Source organism: Scophthalmus maximus, chromosome 22 (assembly GCF_022379125.1).
Source record: "Scophthalmus maximus strain ysfricsl-2021 chromosome 22, ASM2237912v1, whole genome shotgun sequence".
Lineage (NCBI taxonomy): Eukaryota > Metazoa > Chordata > Actinopteri > Pleuronectiformes > Scophthalmidae > Scophthalmus > Scophthalmus maximus.
The window spans coordinates 104,452-127,313 of NC_061536.1; the positions used below are offsets into that span (position 1 = coordinate 104,452).

Consider the following 22,862-nt stretch of genomic DNA (forward strand, 5'->3'; position numbering starts at 1 on the left):
ACTGCCGCCCCCACCACCTACCCCACCTCCCCCCGCCACTTTGTTGGCCTGAGAATTGGCCTTGTTCGTCCGTATTATCACTTCCTCCCTTCCCACCGCCACTTTTTTGGCCTGAGAATCGCCCTTGTTCGTTCCTTCCTCCTCCCCCACCGCCACTTTTTTGGCCTGAGAATCGCCCTCGTTCGTCTGTATTTTCCATTCCCCCTCCCCCCTGCCACTTTTTTGGCCTGAGAATCGCCGTCGCTCGACTGTTTTCTTTTCCTCACAGCCATCACAAGAAGAGGCTGACTGAAGTCAGTACAGTCCTTTGCCCCCCCGTCCCCCATCCCCGTGCCCTCCTTAGTATTGGTTCCCTCCCCTTCCCCCTTTGATGTCCGAAGACACCAACCACACACGCAGCAAACACTCACCAAACTCCCTAACACCCGACAAAGACGCAATAAAAACAACCACGATCACACACACTCACACCATAGAACACGTAGTACACTGGTAAACTGTTGAGTAGAAAAAAAAGTTTGCAATCACCGACAATAACCACGGGAAACCCGGAGCACCAGCAGCGCAGCCTCCTCCGCCAGAGTCAGAGAGAGAGAGAGAGAGAGAGAGAGAGAGAGCCTGGACACACACACACACACACACACACACACACACACAGACAGACAGACAGACAGACAGACAGGAGAGAGAGAGAGAGAGAGAGAGAGCCTGGATACCTGCTGGGGTGTTTACTCATTCGGTCATGAGCCTGTGTGGGTGCAATGTTATCTAAGGGGCCTATTTTGTCCTTCTTTCTGCCATTTAGTTTTGTGTTGCCCCATATTCAGCCCCTTGCTCTTTAGGTTAACTGTTAGCGTAATGTAGCGTTGTGTTTGCTTCTGTGGATCTTCCTTCTAACAGCAGAGCTGTCAGAATATTTGCCTAAACAGGCAACTCTGAGAGGGGGTAAATAAAAACAACACTGTTAGGCTATTTCTCTGCACAAATTATACAACCGTCCTCTTCAGAGAGCATAGTGAACTTCAAAGAGAATTGCTGCTTCTCTCCTCATCTCTCCCTACAAGTTCTATTTCTTCTCACCCCTCCTCCTTTTTTCCTGCTCCCCCCTCCTTTTCCTCACTAAGTTGAGGCTGAACCACGCTCTGCTTCTGTCTTGGCCTCTTCATTCATCTCTGTTACGGGTCCTAGCTTGCACCTTGGTACAAGTTGGTGCACTGTGGCCTTTACACCCCCAGGTGGAAGAGAAGCTTTTTAATTTGAAGTTTCTCTCCCCCTGTCACCTGAAGTTTTAAGAAAGGCCATTCTATGCAAATGTAAGAGGAAACTGAGTTTCAGAAAATAAAAACGTTCCTCTTTGTTCCAGCTGTGGAAACACCATGCACGCTAAAAGAAACCATATTTTATGTTATATTTGCATTATCAACAGGAAATCCCTGGACTGGAAGCGACCTTTCATGCGTTTCCTGTGTGCTCAATTTGTGGGCTTGGAAAAAGGGACAGACACAAAAAAAGTAAAATCAGTATCAGGGAGCAAACCAGTAAACTAAACAGTGGGTCACCAGACAGAGTATGTCCATCATCCTCACCGTCAGGCATTAGCTGTCATGCTGGCTAATAATAGTAGAATTACTCCTGCAAAGCCTGCTTAACTGCTGTAAACATTGGCACAGGCACAGAGAGAGCAATATTGTCAATTGTGTTGAACTCGCCAAACGCAGGAATTAGTTTGTGCTCCTCATCTATATTCTAATGCTTCCCTGTGTCCTGGCTGCCTTTTCTAATCTCTCTCATTCACCACTGCTGCCTCCCTCTTCTTCCATGCCTGACCATATCTCTCTGTCACAGTACAAATTTTCTGTCATGTTCTCCACCCTCCACCCTTACTTTCAGGGGGCTGCAGATTGTTTTTACATACTGTACCAAATTGTATGTATATCTCTTTTCGGCTAGCTGTGTGGCTCCAGAGATGGCGGTGTTGGTCTGTCTGCCCGGTGGCTGGTTAGCTGATGACATTGGTCAAGTATGAAAACAATGTATTTGATGGACTGCCATAAAGTTTGTACAGATATAAATGGTCCCCGGGGAATTAATTCTGCTCACTACAGTGATCCCTTGTCTTTTCATCTGACTAAAATGTTTAAACAGACATTAATGTGCCTCTAATGATGATGTTGTAACTTTTGTGATCCTTTAGTTTCTTTTTTTAATGAAATGTATAATACCTAATACTTTGTTTTATGAACAAATACCTGTAGATCAATGGCTATTTCCATCACCCTGAAATGTACTAAGGAAGTTAGTTGCGGGCCATTCTTGGACCCCTTTTGTTGCAATTATACATGAATGATTTGGTCACTGCATCTTCATCTACTGTATGTTCCCACTACTTTTTAAAAAAAAAAAGGCAAATTCAGAATTGGATAAACGTTTTTAAAATACTAAAGCAAAAGTTATTAATAAAAAAACACATTTTCATTGGAAATAATGAAGTCTCATCTATTATTAGCGAGAATTCTTGCAGTTTTACGTGTTAAATCATTATTTATCTGGTTTGTAGTAGAATTAGGGGTGGGCGATCTGGCCAAAAGATCATATCACAATCACAATCCACGATCTGAATCACAATTTTTCCCACCATATAGGCTAAATAAATAAATAAATAAAAAATAAACTTGTGGCAACAAGCGTTGTCTCTTTAGACTGGTTCACTCTGCTATCGCCACATGGAGCAAGCTCCGGGACACACACACAGAGCTCAGGATTGGGGAAGATTCATCATAGATACGTTAATGTCTTCAATGCCGTTAGTAGCGCTGAATATGATAATATATAATAAAAAATAATATATGTTGGTTGCAATGAATGCATACGTAGTTTTCTGTAACCAGAGCAACTTCCTCGCAATTTGTACGATTACACATCATATGTCAAATTATGATCATACACGGTATAAATTCGTCAGATTGCACACCCCTAAATAGAATTACAAAATATAAAACAAGTAGTTTGATTCATTGCAAATGTTTGTTAACTCTCTAATCTCACCAAAATACGTGCTACATTTAGTAGCCAGATAGAACACTCATCCCCACTTAACTGTAAATTCAATGTTTTTGATACGAAAGCAAATTTACCAAGTATATTTATTGCGTGTGTCAGTCAGGTTTTGGTATTTTGTATATTTCATAGATTTTGCTCAGTCAAATTCATTGATCCACACATAATATCATGCGTGAACATATTTTATCTTTTCAAAGATTTAGAGCAACTCTCGTATTTCAATACTCAGATTCAAGGAAGGAGACATACTTGAAAATTACATTTCAAAGTGACTAACACCTGCACACTGCACCACAGTAGGCTCTTTGGTTTCAATCAATGCAGTACTTGAGTGAGGACTAATGTCTGTCCACGAACAGTGCACACCTCCAGGTACTTTGAACAGATTTAGTAGGAAAAGAGATTTTTTTTAATCAATTTGTCTATTCAATAATCACTACTGTGAACTCCTACATGTCATTTTTGATTTTATACTTAGTTTTTTTGTAGTTCTTTCACTTAAATCATTGCTTTTCATTAATTTCCTTATGGTTGTTGAGCTGTTGAGCTCGAAAGCCATGAGACTAATTTGGGATTTAGTGCTACATGAAAAAAATGACTTGACTATGAATATCAAGTCCATATTAAATGTAATCAATATCATATTATTATTTTGTAGTGAAACTCTTAACGCAGTTCATTTGTAGATTAGTTTGACTCACAAGAGCCTGATAATCATTTTTTTTTCATTTCATACAGAAATGCCTGGAATGTAAAACATTAATCCTTGGGAGATTGTCTCTCAAACTTGATGTTTCGTCTTAAATATTGAAATACACACTTGTATGATGTACTACACAGCATGGTTCATCCTAGACGTTAGTCATTCAGGACATTTGATACGACAGGGGATGTGAACAACAGACCTCCGCTTTTGGCCCTCAACAGCTAATTCAATTGATACACAAAGTATAACTGTAGAATGACTGTTGCCAATTTCTTTGAGATCTGCTTTGAGATGTTTTGACTTTGTTCATGATTTGAATGTCAGTGATAAAAGCCTTTACAGCTCACCACAGTGTGGAATATTGAGTATGTGAAAGTCAACTGATGAACTCATGCTCAGCAGAATGCAGCTTGAGTTGCAAACTTGCCAAGTTTCAACAATACTTTTCACTTTATATATGCTTCCTTTAGGCAATATTATAAGAAAATATCACATACAATTCCATTGTTATGCAGATGATACCCACCTATATTTATCTAGTTGAAACTAATCAGGTAGAAAAACTTCAGGATTGTCTTAAAGACATAAAGGCCTGGATGATTTATAATTTTTTTAGTGCGATTAATCGCATTTTTTCCCTTAAGACAATGGAAATTTAAATGTAAAATCATGGAATTAATGTAGAATCAACACAAATGAAGTATTTAAATTCAAATAATATTGTTTAATAGCATCTTTTTAACTTTGAGCACAGATTTTCTCTCCTGTGAACTACAGATTTCCAATAAGGCCATGAGGGCCAAAGTGATTCACTGAGGCCTCGCCGACGTGCCCAGATATCTATCAGCTGAATATCTGGACACATCTGAGAACCATCTCCCGTGTGAGCTGTGATGTGACAGACAGTGAGTGCATCAACCTGGAAACCACAACAACACTCTTCAACAATATTCCCCGCCTTTCCCGTGTTTCTGAAAAAAATCAACGTGCAGATTATATGCAAGGATTTTGTTGAGGATTTTCACTGACGAGATTACGAGCGTTTAATACTTTGCTTTAATACAGAACTGTAAGGAATTTCAGGTTTCAGGAGGTTTGCAGAAAGACAAGTCTGGGAGGCCGATGAGCAGTTTCAGCGGGAGACATTTATTTTGAGATGTGGGTCACAGCACAAAACGAAGGCGATTCAAAGTGCATATGGGTGTACAGTTCTTTTGTACCCACTATCTATGAAACAGGCAGCGTGAGATGTCACATGATTGATTGTCCACACACGTACACATCCTTGCATCATACTAGATATCTTCAACATGACATTGGTCATCTATGTCATTATATTTGATAGCTTACACAAGATACTGGTCACAGAAAGGACACATCGGCGCCAGTATGATTATGTTTAGCACCAACAAGATATTGTTCACATTGCTTACAATATGGACACATTCTGCCACCATAGAACCACTTATTAACATGTCAAGTTTATTTCTCACCATGTGCACAACACAGAGTGTCCGCTCAAACTACTTCCTGTTTCTTTCAACATAAGAGTATCTTGCAATATATTGATCGCTTTTCCTTTTGACGAATTTTGTGAAAGTGACAAACAATTCCTGTTTCGCGTGTGTATCGCATATTTCCCTGTGTCACTTCTCGCGTGTTTTCTTGATAAACTCCTTAAACCCTTTCCTTGTCCGTATCCATCTTTAACCAGGATGGCTAATGGCTAACGGTTATGTGGCACAGGTCATCGCACAGGTCAGCCGCCGCAGGAAGTAATCAAAATGCACCAATGGTGTTAAATTATTAACACATTAGATAATTCACATTTAATGCAAAGATTAACGCGTTAATGTTGACAGCACTACATTTTTTACTTATAAATTCAGACAAACCCAAGGTCATTGTACCGGCCCTAAACACCTCAGAGAAACACTATCTGAGCATGACTTTGGCTTCCAGCTCTACTGTGAGGAACCTTGGAGTTATCTTTAACCAGGACATGTCCTCTAGGACAGCCTTCTTTCACCTGTGCAATATCAAGAACAATAGAAACATCCTATCTCAAAAGGATGCTGAAAAACTAGTACATGCATTTGTCACTTCTAGACTGGACTACTCTAATTTATTACTGTTAGGATGCCCAAACAAGTCTGTGAAAAGCCTCCAGTTAATCCAAAATGCTGCAGCACGAGTTCTGACAGGAACTAAAAAACGAGATCGTATTTCTCCAGTGTTAAGCATCTCTCCATTGGCTTCCTAAACTTCAGAATAGATTTCAAAAGCCTAGATTACAAAGCCCTTTATAATCAGGCTTCATCATATCTTACAAAGCTCCTAGTTCCATATTATCCTAATAGATCGCCTCGCTCTGTAAACTCAGGACTACTTGTGGTTCCCAGAGTCTGTAAAAGTAGAATGGGAGGCAGATCCTTCAGCCACCAGGCTCCTCTCCTCTCCTCTCGAACCAGCTCCCAGTTTGTGTCAGGGAGGCAGACACCTTCTCTACATTTAAGATTATACTTAAAACTTTCCTCTTTGATAAAGTTTATTGTAAGAGATGCTCAGGTGTTTATTGAACCATCTCTTAGCCATCTCCTCTTCCCTAACCCCTACCTGAACCAGGGTTTGTATCCCTCCCCCACCCCTTACCCCAATCCCAACCCCTACTCGAACCAGGGTTTGGATCCCTCCCCCACCCCTTATCCCAAACCCAACCCAAACCAGGGTTTGCATCCCACTCCCCTCTCCTCTTTTCTCTTCCCCCCCCATTTCTCTCTTTCACCCAAACCAGTATTTTTATAATTACAAATCTCGTAGAGATTAAAGCAGCTGTTATACAACTATCTGTTTTTTCTCTCTCCTAGTGTATCTCTGACTCCAGAGCTGCAGGATCCAAATCCGTCATTATTGTTTCTATTATTAATAATAACAACATAATTGCATCTATAAGTGTCAGTATTATTTTGTAAATATAAGTATCAGTCTGGTAGAGATTAAAGCAGCGGTTGTACAGCTCTTCTCTCTCCCTCTTTCTGCCCACCTCTCCTCTCTCCCCCATTTTTCTCCTCACCCCAACTGGTCGAGACAGATGGCCATCCACAACTGAGTCCGGTTCTGCCAGAGATTTCTTCCTGTTAAAGGGGATTTTTTCTCCTCCACAGTCGCCAAGTGCTTGCTCATTGTGGGAACTGTTAGATTTTCTCTGTTATATTGGAATATTGACCTTAATATGTAAAGTGCCTTGAGACAATGTATGTTGTTATTCGGCGCTATACAAATAAAATGGAATTGGACATGGATACCAAATTTGTATAGGCCCTGTGGTGCCTATATAGCCTATACACGCTTCTAGCAATAACATAAAACAAACGAGTAGCTATTAACTTGAGGCTCTCTGATCCCGCTAGCATTTATGCTAATTCTACAATGTTTCTTAATGGGTAATGCTAACTGCGATTAGCATCGGCAAATGATATGCAACTTAAACATTTAGAAATTAAACATCAGCAGTGATTCAGATGCTTTAAACCTAAATACTTAAGGACAAAGACTTTCTCAGGACAACAAAGGTGAGGAGTTCTAACATAGCCTGTGCTCTCAGTAGAAACTGGCATCAAACTGACTAGGGTAACAGAGGAGGGTTAAAACACAAATCTTCTTCTTCTTCTCCTTTTTTTTTTGGCCGGTGGCAACCAGCGTTATGGTGCATTACCGCCACCTACTATGTTGGAGTGTGAGCCAGAGTTTTCTACCCAAAATAAGAACCAAAACAAACAAAACAAAACAAAATTTAAATAAAAACATACAAATGTAGCTATTGAATGTATAAATAAATAAACAAAATTCTTTGCATAAGTCCTGGCTCCTTCAAATAAACCCGACTGGTATTTTGTAATACCAATATGTCCCTTTACTGAGGAGCAGTACCCCTTCGGAAACAGGTCTTGAATACACCTTAGGGGTACCCTGTCTGATGATCAACTTTCAGAACTCTGCCGTCACGGCTGGGAATGGTTTCCACAATACTGCCCATGGTCTACTCATTCCTCTTAACTTGAGTGTCATTGAGGAGTACCACATCTCCTGTTTGCAGGTTTGATCCGTCCGAATTCAACTTCCTGCGAGACTGAAGTCGCCAAGTATTCTTGCCTCCAGCGTCTCCAGAATGTTTCAGCAAGGGCTTGCTACCATTGTTTGTTATAGAGATCCTTGAGATCCATCTTTCCTTGTGGAGTAGATACTGGGTCAATCTTCTTAGTGAACAGCATGGCAGGTGTGAAGACAGCTGGCATATCAGGATCAGAAGACACTGGAACTAGGGGTCTTGCATGACTCTCAGCAAACCATTGTCATCAATCATGGGATCCAAACTCTTGAGTGGACAGCATTTTGAGACTTCTTCACCCTTAGTAAGGTTTTTTGTTTAGTCTTTGAAGGAGTCTTGTTGTGCACTTTTCAGGATCACGAGTCGTGCTTGGAGATGTTCATCCTTTTTATGGCTACAGTCTGATGTTTTGGAGAAGGCTCTGGCCTTTTGGATGAGGCTGGCTGTTGCACGGGTAAGTGATTTCCAATTGGAGAATCTTTCAAAACGATGTGATCCAAGAGTCCTTCTGTATCGACTACCCTAAGGTAAGCTACAGCTGATATGGCTGAAGTTGAAGCGTCTGCGAAGATACAGATTTCTCTGTGAACAGTGGTAATCAGAGAAACAGGTACGTAGGTCCTCTGGATCTGGAGCTGTACAAACTCTGTTAGGGAGACTTTCCAGGTATTCCACTGTATTTCCTTTTCTTTTGGCAGTGGAGTGTCCCAGTCACTCTCTCCTGTGGAGATCTCTCTCACAAGTGCCTTTCCCTGAATCGTGATTGGTGATACGAACCCCAAGGGATCATAGAGACTTTTTACAGTTGAAAGTATGCCTCTTCTGGTGCACAGATTTTCCTTTTCGGACACACAGAAGCTAGGGAATTTTTTTATAACTCGCCCATGTATATTATATTAAGGTTTGAAATTCTGAATAATTAGGGGCGTGGATACTTGAGGGACAGGTGACGCCGCTGTTTGTTAGCCGCTCGGTTGTAGCTAGCCGCTGGCAGTGCTAGGTGTCCCCGAGGCTATTCCCCGGGCATTGAACGTGGCTACTCGACCGTGGTCTCAGAGCCTTGCGGAGAACATTTCAAGCAACTACTGGATGAATAATACACCTGCTCTGCGCTCAGATGCCCCAACGGAGAAGTCTAAGAAGCTTGTGCTCCTGTTCTTACGGTAAGTAAAATTATAGTATTGTTCTGTGTTTGCAGTAATTAGCAGGTGTCGTTGTCTGCGCTCGGTACGTGGCTTGGTAGCTTAGCTTGCTTAAGCACTTATATGCCAGCTAGCCTTGGTTTAGCCTCGAGCGAGACTCCCAGCTCTGTTGACGAGGCTAGCGGGAATAACACAACATGACACCGACATGAGCCGGTAAACAGGCGTCTGCGTGTGGTTGGAAAATATGGTCCACCACGTGAAATGTGCCATACGAGCAATGCAATGTTAACGTAACATTAATGCTAACTGTCATTGCGCCTGTACGTTAACTTAAAATGAAATAGAAGAACACAAGAAGTTTGATTCATATTTTTTACTAAAACACCATAGAGCGATGCAGAAACAGACTTGTTGTGATCGCATGTGACATGGTTTTTGTGTGTAGTTTTCCTGCAGGTGATCCAGACAGACTGGAACAGTGGAAGCTCAACATGAGGCAGAACTGAACTCGGACTTATCACTTAAGCACTGACCCCAGGTCCACAGATGGTTTGTGAATAACTTAATGGTCACAATTTTCCCAAGTGAAACATGACAACAAAACATGATTCTACAGTGCCCGTAAGCTTTGATAACAATTAAATATTCTATACATACTGTATTGTATATTCACAGTGTTGGTAGAAAGCTGTTAAATCTAAAACTACATTCAAATACATTTGAATATCTACAGAAAACAAGCACACAAACCTCTTCATTTACAAACTTGTCTTATTATTTTTTATTTGTGTCTTGTCATTGTTATTAGGGAAGGACCTGCCTGAAGGACTCAACTGTGCTGACCATGTTCTGTCTCCAAGAGCAAAGAAGACTGTTACACAGCATTTTAAAATATATTTAAATAACACAAACCTGTTATTGCTTAAGGTTTTATCTGTAGTGGATGAGTTATTTGTCAATTAATAGTCAGATTTGAATGTGAAATCTGACATATTCAGTCAGTATTAAAGAGAAAATTGTTAAAATATAAACATAATTTATGAGCCAGAACCAGAAATTATATATCAACTCTCAGATTTATATTTAATATACAGACTGGGCATGTGCAGGCGGTAACTGCTGAGCTCAGAAGGAGCCCAGAGCTGCAGAGTTCATGTGGTGGGAGGAGAAGTGGATACAGTGTGGGACTGTAATGGAGGGGAAGAGCAGAAGTAATAAGTGTTGTAGTTATAGTTGGTATTTTTTGATGAACATAAAAATAACCTCAACATTGTACATGAAAGTCAGGGACATGTTTAGGTTTAAAAAAGTGTCTCCTGAAGGCCAAATTCAATAGCAGTGCCAACTGTAGCAGTTACAGGTCAACTTCAGGTGAGAGAAGTCACAAGGTACTGGAGGTGAGTCTGCTGCATCGTCTTCATATTGACCAGCCTGATGCTACTGATCTCCATCAGGTTGTTGTCACCACAGTGGATGATGAGGACATCAGCTGCTGCTCTCCCTTATGGAGTGGAAACAGAGTGGAAGAAGGCAAGGTCTGCAGCTCTCTGGACACCTCGACAGACAAACTCATCACCACGTCCACATTTTGACTGTAGGATAAAAATGAATAAATGAGTGTGATAAATGCTTCAGATAATGAAAAATGTGAAGTCCACTAAATAGTGTAGCTCACATGTTTATATTGACAACACTGTTATGTCACATCTGTAGTATAAAATGGAACTAAGAAACTGCATCTCAGAATATAGATGACAGTCTCTAATACTTTATTTTTAGACAGACTATATAACTGTTAAGTCAAGCAGCCACGACTGGTACTGGTTTGTTTTGTGCAGCTAGCAGAAGCATTACAGGTGAACTAAACAATAACTATGAGCTGAAAGTAATAAACATCTTGTAACAAATATAAAAGTGCCTTTCTTACAGTCATATTCAAAGTGATAATCGCGTACAGTAATGTCTATAGCAGTACAGGTAAGAGACTACCACAGACTTCTGTCAGTGTGAAAACTTGATCTGTGCACTGTTTACGACAGTGGTCTGGGGAATTGTAGTTTTTCTATTGTCTGGTTTGGTGTATGTGTATGTCCCTTAAGGCCAAAATAAATAAATAAACAACAATAATAACTAAAGACAACAAGCCAGTCTTAATGCAAAATATCCTGTATGCCAAGAACACTAACCATTACGTTACTTCTGTTTAGTTAACGTTTATTTTATTAGAATCAAAATAAAGTGGTGCAAAACTACCAATAATACCAACAAAAAAAAATCTAATTCTTAGAGACTATTATAATTTCAGTAGCACATATTTATTTCAAATGTGGTTTTATAGTTACAGTGTTACTTACCACATGTAAGTTGGCTGGGACGACTGGTACCGGAGCTCACGTTACCGCAGTCATCACCGACCTGGTGCAGCCTCAGCTAGCCGGCTCCCACTTAGCCTAGCTTATTAGCTTAGTTCCTTAGCCTCAGCTAAATGGGAAGCTTTGACGTAGGTGGGCGTTGTCATCGAACGGTCTGCATTCGACCCACCTCTTTGTCCATATATGGATTAGCCGGGGAAGCCGAGTCGGGCACTGCCAAGATGGCAACGGCTGAGCTGCTGCGGAACCACCCACTTTGGCCTTCAAAACCAGCCTGCAGAAACCAATGGGTGATGTCACGGATGCTACATCCATGTTTATATACAGTCTATGCTTTTTCTGCAGTGGGCAAAGAGGTAAGTCCATCATCCACATAGAAGTTTCTCATGACGAACTGCTTAGCATTTTTACCATGTTCTTTGTGTCCTTCCTGTGCTGCTCGCCTCAAGCTGTAGATGGCAACAGCTGGTGAAGGGCTGTTACCGAAAACATGTACTGTAATCCGGTACTTAGTCACTGGTTTTGTGAGATTGTTGTCCTCGAACCACAAGAACCTCAGAAAGTCACGGTGGTCCTCACAGACAGTGAAAGAGTAAAACATCTGTTGGACGTCCACCGTGACTGCAACCGGATCCCTGCAAAAGCGGATGAGGATTACAAGAAGAGTATTATTTAAGCCTGGTCCCTTTAAGAGGACGTCGTTTAAGGAGACACTTTAATGCTTGGCACTAGAATCAAACACCACCGGTATTTGGGCTGGCTTCTGGGGGTGGTAGACGCCAAATGTTGGTAGGTACCAGCACTCTTAATTTTTCTTTATTGGTGGAGCTAGCTCTGCCTGGCCTGACTCAAACGCCTTCTGCACGAAATCAATGTATTGTTCTTTCATGTGTGGCTTTCCTTCTAGAGTGCGACACAAAGATGATAAAAGTTTGGCTGCTTGCTCCCTATTATTTGGGAGATGGCGCCTTGGGATTACGTAATGGTAACGGAGCTATACAGCTGTTAGCATCGTTCCTGTAGACATTTTTATCCATGATCTCGAGAAATTCTTCATCTCCAATAGACAAGGCTACTTTCTCATCATCTTTGGTCCTTTCAAAGAGACTCCTAGGTAATCGTTGTTATCTTCCGGCAGGTTGGGTTCTCTGGAGGATTGAGCATGTTGACTTGATGTTTTCTTGTCCAATTTCTCCTTGATGTGGATAACACTAGCACATGGACTAAGAAAGGATGAAAGTCCATTTGGCAGGACGTTGAATCCACGACGTGTGTAAAGGTGAGATAGTCCAGGTAAGAAACCATCTTTCAATGCTGCCTCCTGGTCTAACAATAGGTCTTCTAGCTCTCAGAGCTTCTGGTTGTCCTTGTTTGTGATCTTTGGAAATTCTTCTAGTTTTTCCAACAGAGCGTTTTCTATCATTTCAGCTGAGCCATAGCATTCGTCCACACCATCTGGAGTCCCAAGCTGACATCAATGGATATGGACTGCACAGATGCGTTTGGCCTGCTCTGCAGACTGTGGTCCAAGCCATTTGGTCAGTAAGTCTAGCTCCTCTCGTGAGGTGAGGTTCAGGTCAATGGTGGAGTTCACAAAGTAAGCTTTCCAGGCCAACCTGGTCTGTCGTCGAACTTGAGGAGTCCAGAGCTAACCACATCTTTTTGTATCAGGTATATGACTAAGTCTGTCATGCCTGACTGATCACATGGGGGTGGTCTAGAGTACTTGAAGTTAGGTATACCTTCAGTGGGGAACTTTAAAGGACTATCATGGCTTTGCTATACTCAGGCTGTGCTCATGTGCTGTCGTGCTGGTAATCTTTGGAATGTGGAGTAGCTGGCTTGCTGCAAACTGTGTGTGAACACCATGATTATCTGTATCACAATTTTCCAATTTTAGCTGACGCTCTAGTGAAGAGATGGGTTTGTGTTCCAGGAGTAGGGGCTGTTGTTGAACTAGGTCCCAAGAATGTTGATACACGCTGCTTCTCTTCGGGGGTATGAAGCCTTCACTCGAGCTGCTGCAGCTAAAGCTGAAGTTCATACCGTCCCGACGGTATGAACTTTCTTTTAATTCCTGTACGCTGCGCTGCCCGGTGTTGTATGAGCGAGCGAGCAAGAGAGAGAGCGGAGCGGTGAGCGTGTGTGCCGTTTGTTTGGCTAATGGGCTAACGTGCAGTGCCAGTTGCAGTCTGTCTCACTCTAATAAATGCTGCAACGCCTTAAGTTTAAAGAAGACGTATCGGTGTGTCGGAGCGAGAAGCTCCTTCCCGACTACAGTATGGTTTGGACACCTGCTGCTCCGGAGAACTTGATTAGCCGACTCACCGCAGCTGTGCTAATCATGCACCTAGCACTGCTCCGCTGAGCCAGCTCTGCTCCGCGTCTCCTCTCTCTCCTACAGCTGAGAGCCAGAACCACGCCCACCACCACCAGTGTTTACAGATATCCTCACTAAGGAACCAAAAAGTGCAGTGGAATCCCCCCAGGTCGCGTAATGTGCAGAGGAACAACTGTCTCCAACACAAGCAGTACAGAGCAGTCACCATCAACAACACTTAAGAGGCATTTATTTTAATTTAATCTAGAAGTGGATTTTTTTCAAGAATATAATTCAATTATGTTCTACATGTAAACATACAATATTTACTAATGTTCAAAATGTTCTATATGTTATTTAGAAATAAAATAAGTTTTGGTCAACGGCAAAATTTTGCAATATTTTTTTTTACCCAGAGATTTTACATGATATCGTGATACCGTGAAACCACTGTATTTTTCCCAAGGTTATCATACCGTCAAAATCTCATACCGGCACATGCCTACTCCATGGTAGATTATAGTATCTATGTTGAGCTGCATGTATGCAGTGTTTATTTCTCGCCTTGATGAAAATACAACATACAGAATATACACGCTTCTAGGAATAATATTAAACAAATGAGTAGCCATTAACATGAGGCTCTGTGATCCCGCTAGCATATATGCTAATGTTACCATGTTTCTTAATGGGAAATGCTAACCGCGATTAGCATCAGTGAATTATGTAAATTAAACATTTAGAAATTAAACATAAGCAGCCGCTATGCCACACAAGTGATTCAGATGCTTCAAACATACATATTTACGGACTAAGACTTTCTCAGGACAACAAAGGTGAAGAGTAACTAACATAGCCTGTGCTCTCAGTAGAAACTGGCATCAAACTGAATACGGTAATATAGAGGTGGGTTAAAATACAAATCACACATGCAATACCGTTTTGTATCACCAAGTGTCTAATGCAAACATCAAATAGTTGGGGCAGAACACTTACTGATGTTGAAACAGGTGATTGTGTTGGGTTTGCATGATCTTATGATGTGGACTGATATGACATATTTGATTTGCATGTGATACTCATTATGTCAAACTTAACTGAAAAAAGAAAGAATTGTCAGAATCTGAATTGTGTTTAATGCAAGTACAAAGTACAGCCTAAAGTACAAGAGCAATTAGTGAAACACTATACAGTAAAATTAAACATATAATAATGGAAGAAATATATAAAAGTATATTGTATAAAAGTGTGCACAATATGGAAATATGTGCAATCTGTCACTAAAAGTTACAGCTGTAGAGATTGTGCTGGAGAAAATTTGCAGGTATCGACGTGGTGGATAGAGAGTAATATATGGAAACCTATAGGGGACTTAATTCAAATGAAAATGTTAATGTGAAAATGAAAATGTAATTCCATAGTAGCATTATAATTTTCCACAAATGTATGTCTTTTGAGTAAAAATTTAAATGAAAATGCAATAATCCAATTTTCATTTTCATTTTCACATCTTGTATGGGAATTCTGTGATTATATAAAATGATAATGCAATTTGATAACAATATGAAAATTTAAATGAACCTCCATTTGACTTTTAATTTTCAAAGACCTTAACCTGCACTTCAGTGGATTATATTCAAATGCAAATGCAATATAAACATAGCATTTTCATTTTCCATTTAAGCAAGCAATATATTGGTCATATCTCACGATATTCTAAGCAGGATCACTTGCCCAGGGCTAAACAAGTCACACTGCACTTCTACTAGCCCTGGGTTAAATGTCTGTTGGAACAAATGTTTATATTATAGCATGAAATCTACAAGGCTACTCTTTAACCGAAAGCAGCCCAATTTTAACTTTCACACTTGCAAACTCAGGGCAAACTCAGAGCCAGCAAGACTTTTAGGCTAAAAGTGGCGTTGACCCTCTTTGGCATGTGGCAGGGTTGTGCCAGTGCAAAAATACTCTCGCCTTGGGGCTAACAGTACCCTCAGACCCAGGCTAAATGTAGTTTAAAAGGCCAACTATCATTCACTATAATTCAAAAAACATGAGCTAAGCATATATGCAAACCCCTAAAATAACTGCTACCATTGTGAATATATGTTTTGAGCTGCATTTTTTAAAGGTTTTTAAGGTAAGTGCTATTTACCTCCTTTTTTCCTGGTATTTTCTCAACCTGCTGTGCAGTGCTATGACCTGCTTCTATGTTTCCAGGCAAACTCGCCACAACAGATTGATGTTTGACATTATCTCACTTTTTATGCGTTTTATATATCATTGTACACACTTGAACAAGGATTGATCACCAAACAGGCCAAGGAATATTCAAAGGTTTGCTGTGTTTCAGTGATTAATGTTATTTACTTATATTGTCGGTGGTTTAATCCTCGACTTGTCCATTTCATATACCAAAGTGTCTTTGGGCAAGACTCTGACCCCCAAATTGACAACTGCGTGTGGCTGACAAAGCGCTAGATATACTGTAGAAGCGCTGTATGAATGTGTGTGAACATAGACAACTGATGCATATCAAACGACATGTTTAGGACCTCAACAGGTTCCAACTTCAAACCTAACCTCATATAAATCTTGTCACAACCTTAAGGCATGTACTGAAATAACATTTTGTACTGTTGTATTGAAATAACACTTTGCACTGAACTAACATATAGCTAACTAATGACATATAGCTAAATAATGGAATGACATATAGCTAAATAAATACTGACACCTATAAAGCTTGACATACGTTATACTTAAGATTTTATAACAAATCTTGCAGAGCCTGCACTACGTACATTAGACTAATTAACATACAGACAGTAGATGTAACAAGATGTTCTGTTCAGACCAAATTTAGCCTAGGACAGCAAAATAATTACACAATAACGATTACGATAAGTCCAGACACATAGTCAGGCGGTTCACCCACGTACACACCGCACCCACAATGCGGGAGAAATAGCAAATGAACTATTGTACCAGGTTCCTGTCTTCTGTGCGATCCAGCCCTGGTTGGTGACTCGTGAGACAGAAACCCGGAGACTCTGTAAGTATTGTTATTGCTTGGAGCAAATAAACATGATTTGAGTGAATGCATTGAACTCATGACTGTTTTCTCCCTCTGAATAAACGAACACACGGCGAGGACATGGCTGAGGCCTAGGACGAGAATCCACGAGAATCCTGCCGAACAGGCCTTGACAAAACATGCAACACACCATTTAAACAATTAAATCAATTTAACAACTTAAATAATGCAAATCTCCATTAAATTTGACCATAGTGTGTGTCTGTCAGTAGAATCAGTAGTGTAGGATGTGCATCAAAGCAAAACAGCAGAAAAGCAACTGATAATCAAAAGCCCCAAAAAGCATCTGCTCGCTGGAAAGGTGACAGACTGTCTATGAAAGCCCGATTCTTGTACCCACTGGGAACGCCGACGCCAGGTGTTTCCAATTGGTACAGTTACTACAGCTGGTGGGCGCGGCAAACTTTGCCAGACAGACAGGGTGACAGAGCAAAAGGGAAGGGGTCGTCACAATCTAGTTTTGTTTGAACTAGTTCAAAAAACCTTCGGCATTTCATAAGGTATTTTAATATACGTTGGCTATGCTTAATATTTAAACCAAATACCACACAGCAAAACTGGTAGCATGCAATATTCAAGGAATTACATAATAATAATGTAAGTGAGAGTGTACACAGTAGTATCACTGTGGCACCCAACCTGTGGTACTGTGTGACTTTGAACTCTATGCCAGGCAGGGGACACTAACAGCCAATCAGCTGCTTATTTGAAAGGGGAAATCCCTTCTGGCCTCTGATTGGATGAGATTAAGCTGCTTAATGGTGGTGGTGGTGGAGGGATAAGGCATGACATTGCCAGGTGATATATCTCCACAGCAACCAAGGTAGGGTGTGTACGTAAACCGTAAACACAAGTACAATGGAGAGTTTTGTGCGAGCACAACACACACACACACACACACACACACACAAAGCCCCTTGAGACTGTAGGCAGATGTGATTGCTGTTGAATAAGTACAGTAAGAACAAATTGGGATTGCCTGGTAGCAATGCTTTTGTGCATTTTTTATTTACAGTCGTGTAAGCAAACATCTTCATACATCTCACCACTTCCTCTTCAGTCACCCAGAGGGAGGAAGGTGATAAACACACCGTAATCTGTGCCAGAGCAAACAAGATTAGACCAGACCTCATTACGAGCCATATGGCCAAAACCCTGATTTGAGATGAGGAACAAAGGCACACATCCACACACAGAGTTGCACGTGTGGTTTTGTAGGAGTTTTCAGCTTGCCATTACATGCACGGAGGAGTACTGTAACACGTGAGGAAAATGTGCTAAACAGGTATGAGGTAAAATATATCCATTCATGCAGTAACCTACTGTACATGACAGTGTCAGCCTTTTCATCAGCACAGTTACATGAGAAATTAGTGACCTTTCAGGCACCATGGAGCCATATATATATACTGTATTTTTTTTTACAGTAAATGCAGAACAGAGAATGTACTTTGGGTTGTAGTAATGAAACACTGAATGATACAAGACAAACGTCATTTCAGGTTTTATGATATATTTAAATCCAGAGTTTTAGTATTTTGGTGTGTTTGAGATTTCTATCCCCCCCCCCAGACCACTGATCTCATCTTTAGTCTAATGACCAGACCTATGCACGGTGAAGTCACAGCAAAAGATGAATTTTAACTGCCTTACAAATGAAAAAAAGGCCATTATTATTGATTTCCTGTGCTTTTGTTGACTACAGCCACTTCTCTATACAGTATAAACTGCAAGCGCCTGATCACACAGCTATTTTTATTTCACAAGTCACAAGTGTGTTTGCCTGAAGTCTAACAACATTATCTAGTTCTATTTATATTTAATTAAAAATACAATCAAAAGGACACATGCATTGGAACAAAACCTTGTGATACAAAGCTCTTGACACAGGCAGACAGAGAGAGAGGGATAGAGACAGAAAGAACACCGTGAAAGTGACATTCATACAAATGAACACAAAGCACTGACAATAATACCACTTCCACAAAATTACTGTGTAGACCTGTGTTTTTAAAACGCGGGTCAATCCGTGCGTTAAATTGCGTTTAATCGACAATTGGCCACTTTCACACTGCAAGCGGACCAGGGTCTGATGATCGCCAGCACGAAAACAGTGTAGTGGTAGGTGGTGGGCCTAGGTGGCGGTAGAGAGCGGTGCGCGCCATTAAACAAAGAAGAAGAACAGTGTCGTAAACAACAGAAAGCAGCCAGCATGGAAGCCAGTGAAACGGTGGTCAACGTTACATTATATCTTGTACTTTTGTCTTTCAAAGTATACTAACTCAGCGCAGTGTTACGAGCCAAGTCTGGCCCTTTAAGAAGGTGGCTTTATGGGTATTGAAGTGTGTGTGTATATGTGAGAAGAATAAAAGTTGGCGCTGCGCGCTGTGCCGACAGTTTATGGCTGACCCGGGGCTAAATGCTGATTAAACGTTTTCAAACTGCAGAAAATGCCGGGTGTTAGTGGATTTAAACAGGTTTTTTGGCCAGTGTGAAAGGGGCTTAAGGTTCACTCACTTACCTGAGGTCAAAAAAACAGTCACAATGTTTTCACTTCCCACATCACATCTTGTCCCACTATAGGATATTTGTATTTTAACAGGAAATTTCAGCAATCGTTTGAAATGATTTTCAATCAAATTAAAAATGCTGCCTTTTTAATCTTGCTTTTAATTCAGCCTGATTATGTTGTCATGTTAAAGCTTATCATTATCTTATTTTATTTGTCTTTATTTCTTTTGAAATAATCTGTGTCTTTTCTTTTGCACAGATTGTGTTTCTGTCTTGCACTCTTATCCCTCTTTTTTTTTTCATTCATGCGTTGATTCCTTTGGCTCAACTCCTGTCTTAACGTGCCATATAAATAAATTTGACTTGACCTGTCTGTCTTGTCTCACTGTCAGTCTGCACCACCTCATTGCACAAAGTCCTTTACATTAGAAAAGTTACTTGAGGCCAGTGGCCCCGTGCCTTGCAACAGTGGCATGTTTAGTCCGTTTTTAGTACCAGCAACCCTAAAAGTCTGTTTGACAAGCATAAAAATGGTCAAAACTATACACAATATATGTTTTCAACTTAATATTCGGACAACGAAAATACAACAGACCCAGGTATGATCCACTTTCTCTCTCCCTTCAATTGCCCAAAGCCCTGTAGTAGCCAGCGTGCAATCTCGCACTCACAGACAGACACACACACACACACAAACACACACACACACACACACACACAAACACACACACACAGTGCGGCTGTTTGTCTGTGGTGCGTTGGTTCCAGTAAGTAACACAAAAAACGATGTGTTACACATTTTTTGACTTTTACCAGACTGAGTGAGGTGGAGAGCTCCGCTGTGTTCTTATTAACGTTACTAGTGTAGAGCCCGTTCTCAACATGTATGTTTGCCCCGCGGTGTTGCTGGTTGCATTTTTCTTTTTGAAACAATTAAATGTGACTTGCAGTAATTGAGCTGCGGTGACTGACGCCGCGCTGCTGCAGCTGTTCACCTGTTTAATCAAAGTTCGGTTCAGAACCCTGAACGCGCTGTTGTTGTGAATGTGAAATATGGTCTTAAAGGGCCCATATTATGCCCCCTTTTACACAAGTTACATTGGTTTTCAGGTGTGTGCACTACATGTCTTTGCCATTCCATGACAAAACACCTCAAGGATCAAGCCACACAGCACCCTCCTCTTTCTGCATAAACAGCCCTGTGAGACTATAGTCGATTCAAGTGCTTTCCTGCTCGCATCTTGCCCCCCTCCCTTCGTGTACCCCCCGCCTCGCTCCGCCTCGCTCCGCCTCGCTCCTCCCCGGGTCTGCTCCGCAACTACGGCGTTGCGCTGCCATGACAACAGTCGCACGTGACAAGGCACATACACGACGTAGAGACCGGGGAGGCACAGCGAAAACGTTCTCCATAATTACACACAGAGCACATTAGGGCTGGGCGATAGAACAATAACGATATGTATCGCGATAGACACGTTATCAATAGAAAATGCGTTCGATAGAACGTTTCGATAATTTTTTTGTTCTCGTTGGAAGAAACCGGAGCAAAGAGTCTAGCTATGCCGGCCGGCCGCGAGTCTAGCTACGCCGGCCGTGAGCTACCTAAGCCGTCCGGCCGCGAGTCTAGCTACGCCGGCCTGAACACTTATCGTGATACAGTTTTCAGCCATATCGCCCAGCACTAGAGCACATACGATCTTGAAAACGTACATTTGCCTCCTCCGGGGCTTCGCCTCGGTCAGTTGGAAAGGCTCCGTCTGTCAAAAAGAGATGGGTTGCCAGTCCGGCGTTATGTTGGTCTGTACATCCAACAACAGAGCAAACATTATTATATCTTTTGGCCATGCCCGCGGTCGTCGTTCGCTTGCAGGGAGAAAATGATGGCGTAGACGCGATCTGTTTTTCCGCACTTCAAGGGGGGAGGTGCTGCTCAGGTTGGGGGTGTGGTTGCCCCAGTAGAAGGAGTCAATTTACGTCACTTGACGCCCGAGCTGTGAATGGCTCGTTTACAGACCGTCTGCACGGCCAACCCAAACCACAAATCAACGACTCATTGTTTTCTTTTCATTCTTCATGGGCTGGCAGACACCCCAGATAACCAAATATACGTGGAGGCAGGCTGAAAAGGTGCCTGGAGCATAATATGGGCCCTTTAAAAATATGAGGAAAATCACCTGATATATTATCCCCAGGAAATAATCTGTTCATAACTTCATACAAAGAAAAAGGGTCAGTGTCCATACAACACATGTATAGGTTTTAAGTCTACATTACACAATTATTTACACGAGCATAAAGTTCTTATAGATCTAGCCTCATAAATTGCTATCAAAGTTAACCAGATTGATGGATTTCACTTCAAAATGTAAAAAAAAAAAAAATCTTCAGGGTGGGCATGCCCCCCGCCCCCATATATCCTTTGGGAAACACTGCTATGTGTTGATATTACATCCAGTGTGTTACTGTCTGTATGTGTATCTTAATAGTCCAAATTGTACAGCTTTTGCTTCTTCTTTTTTTAAAGCGGGCATTTCTTGGGATCATTGGGTAAAGCTCTGATCCTATAATCGCCCCTGCCTTGTAATTGGCCGAGAGCTGATGAACGCATCGCCGCAGTTTTTACATCGTAGTGAACTAGACAGATGGAGTCGATTCACACACTGGTTGTTAGCAGGCTGTTGTCAGTGGACACACACTGACACAAGACAAAAAGAAAAGCACCTACCTTTGGATTCGCAGTCAGCGCAAAATTTATTCTCCTCTAGCGATACTAACGAGTTGAGGACAGCCTGGTATCTGTCAACGTCTTTCACAGATTTATCCGTCATCATTGCACCGGTCCACCTCCTCCACAGCCTCTACGTCCCGCGCCCACTGTTGTTAAAATAGCCTGTTCAATCACAAAATGTAAGAAAGCAGTGTGTGCAGAGGCCATGCGCTCCCGTCGCTGTTCCTCCTAGATGTGGAGCGTAGCGTTTTTGTTTCACCGCGGTGGGGTGATTGCCTCTCAGCCAACCACCATGCAGGTTATTGGAAGGTGTAAAATACGCTAATCAAGATTTAAGGTGGAGGGAGACCGATTACCAAGATTAAAAATGTAATTTTGACTTCGAAGAGCACCTGTAATCTACCACTGGCACCGAGTCCCCTGCCCTTAGTCACATCTCTCTCTCTCTCTCTCTCTCTCTCTCTCTCTCTCTCTCAAAAACACACACACACACACACACACACAGTTTTTGTTCAGACGTAGTGTGACTAGTCTCTCTCAAGTTATACTTTTTTTTCAAAGCTGATCATTTGGTTTAGTTTATCTGTCAATATATTAAGCATACTGCCACCCTGTGGTCAACTATGAGAAGTTTATGAGAATTATGGTGAAATGTTCCCCTCCAAGACGCAAGACGGCGATACAACAACATGCAAAGAATTGAACAGCAGAAGAAAAGTTGGTGAAACAGCTGACTGAAGAACGGCAAGCTGGTCGATTTGCTTGAAGCACTGCCGGATATACGATGACTTTAACTTCAAAATAAAAAGTAATTG

At 41.4% G+C, this 22,862-nt stretch overlaps 1 protein-coding gene across 4 annotated transcripts in view; it reads right to left on the minus strand.

Annotated features, from left to right (window-relative positions):
* smap2 (small ArfGAP2) overlaps nucleotides 1-22,460 on the minus strand; it is a 32,796-nt gene extending 10,336 nt beyond the window's left edge. For 2 of the 4 annotated variants that reach the window (XM_035621208.2, XM_035621204.2), the window contains exon 1: nucleotides 22,045-22,457. In XM_035621208.2, coding sequence (XP_035477101.1) covers nucleotides 22,045-22,150 — 106 coding nt within the window. In that variant the 5' untranslated portion in view covers nucleotides 22,151-22,457. Of the gene's footprint in view, nucleotides 1-528; nucleotides 663-22,044 lie in introns of those variants that run through there. The other 2 variants (XM_035621205.2, XM_047330281.1) reach the window with 2 other exon arrangements.
* Between the last annotated feature and the right edge of the window lie 402 nt (nucleotides 22,461-22,862).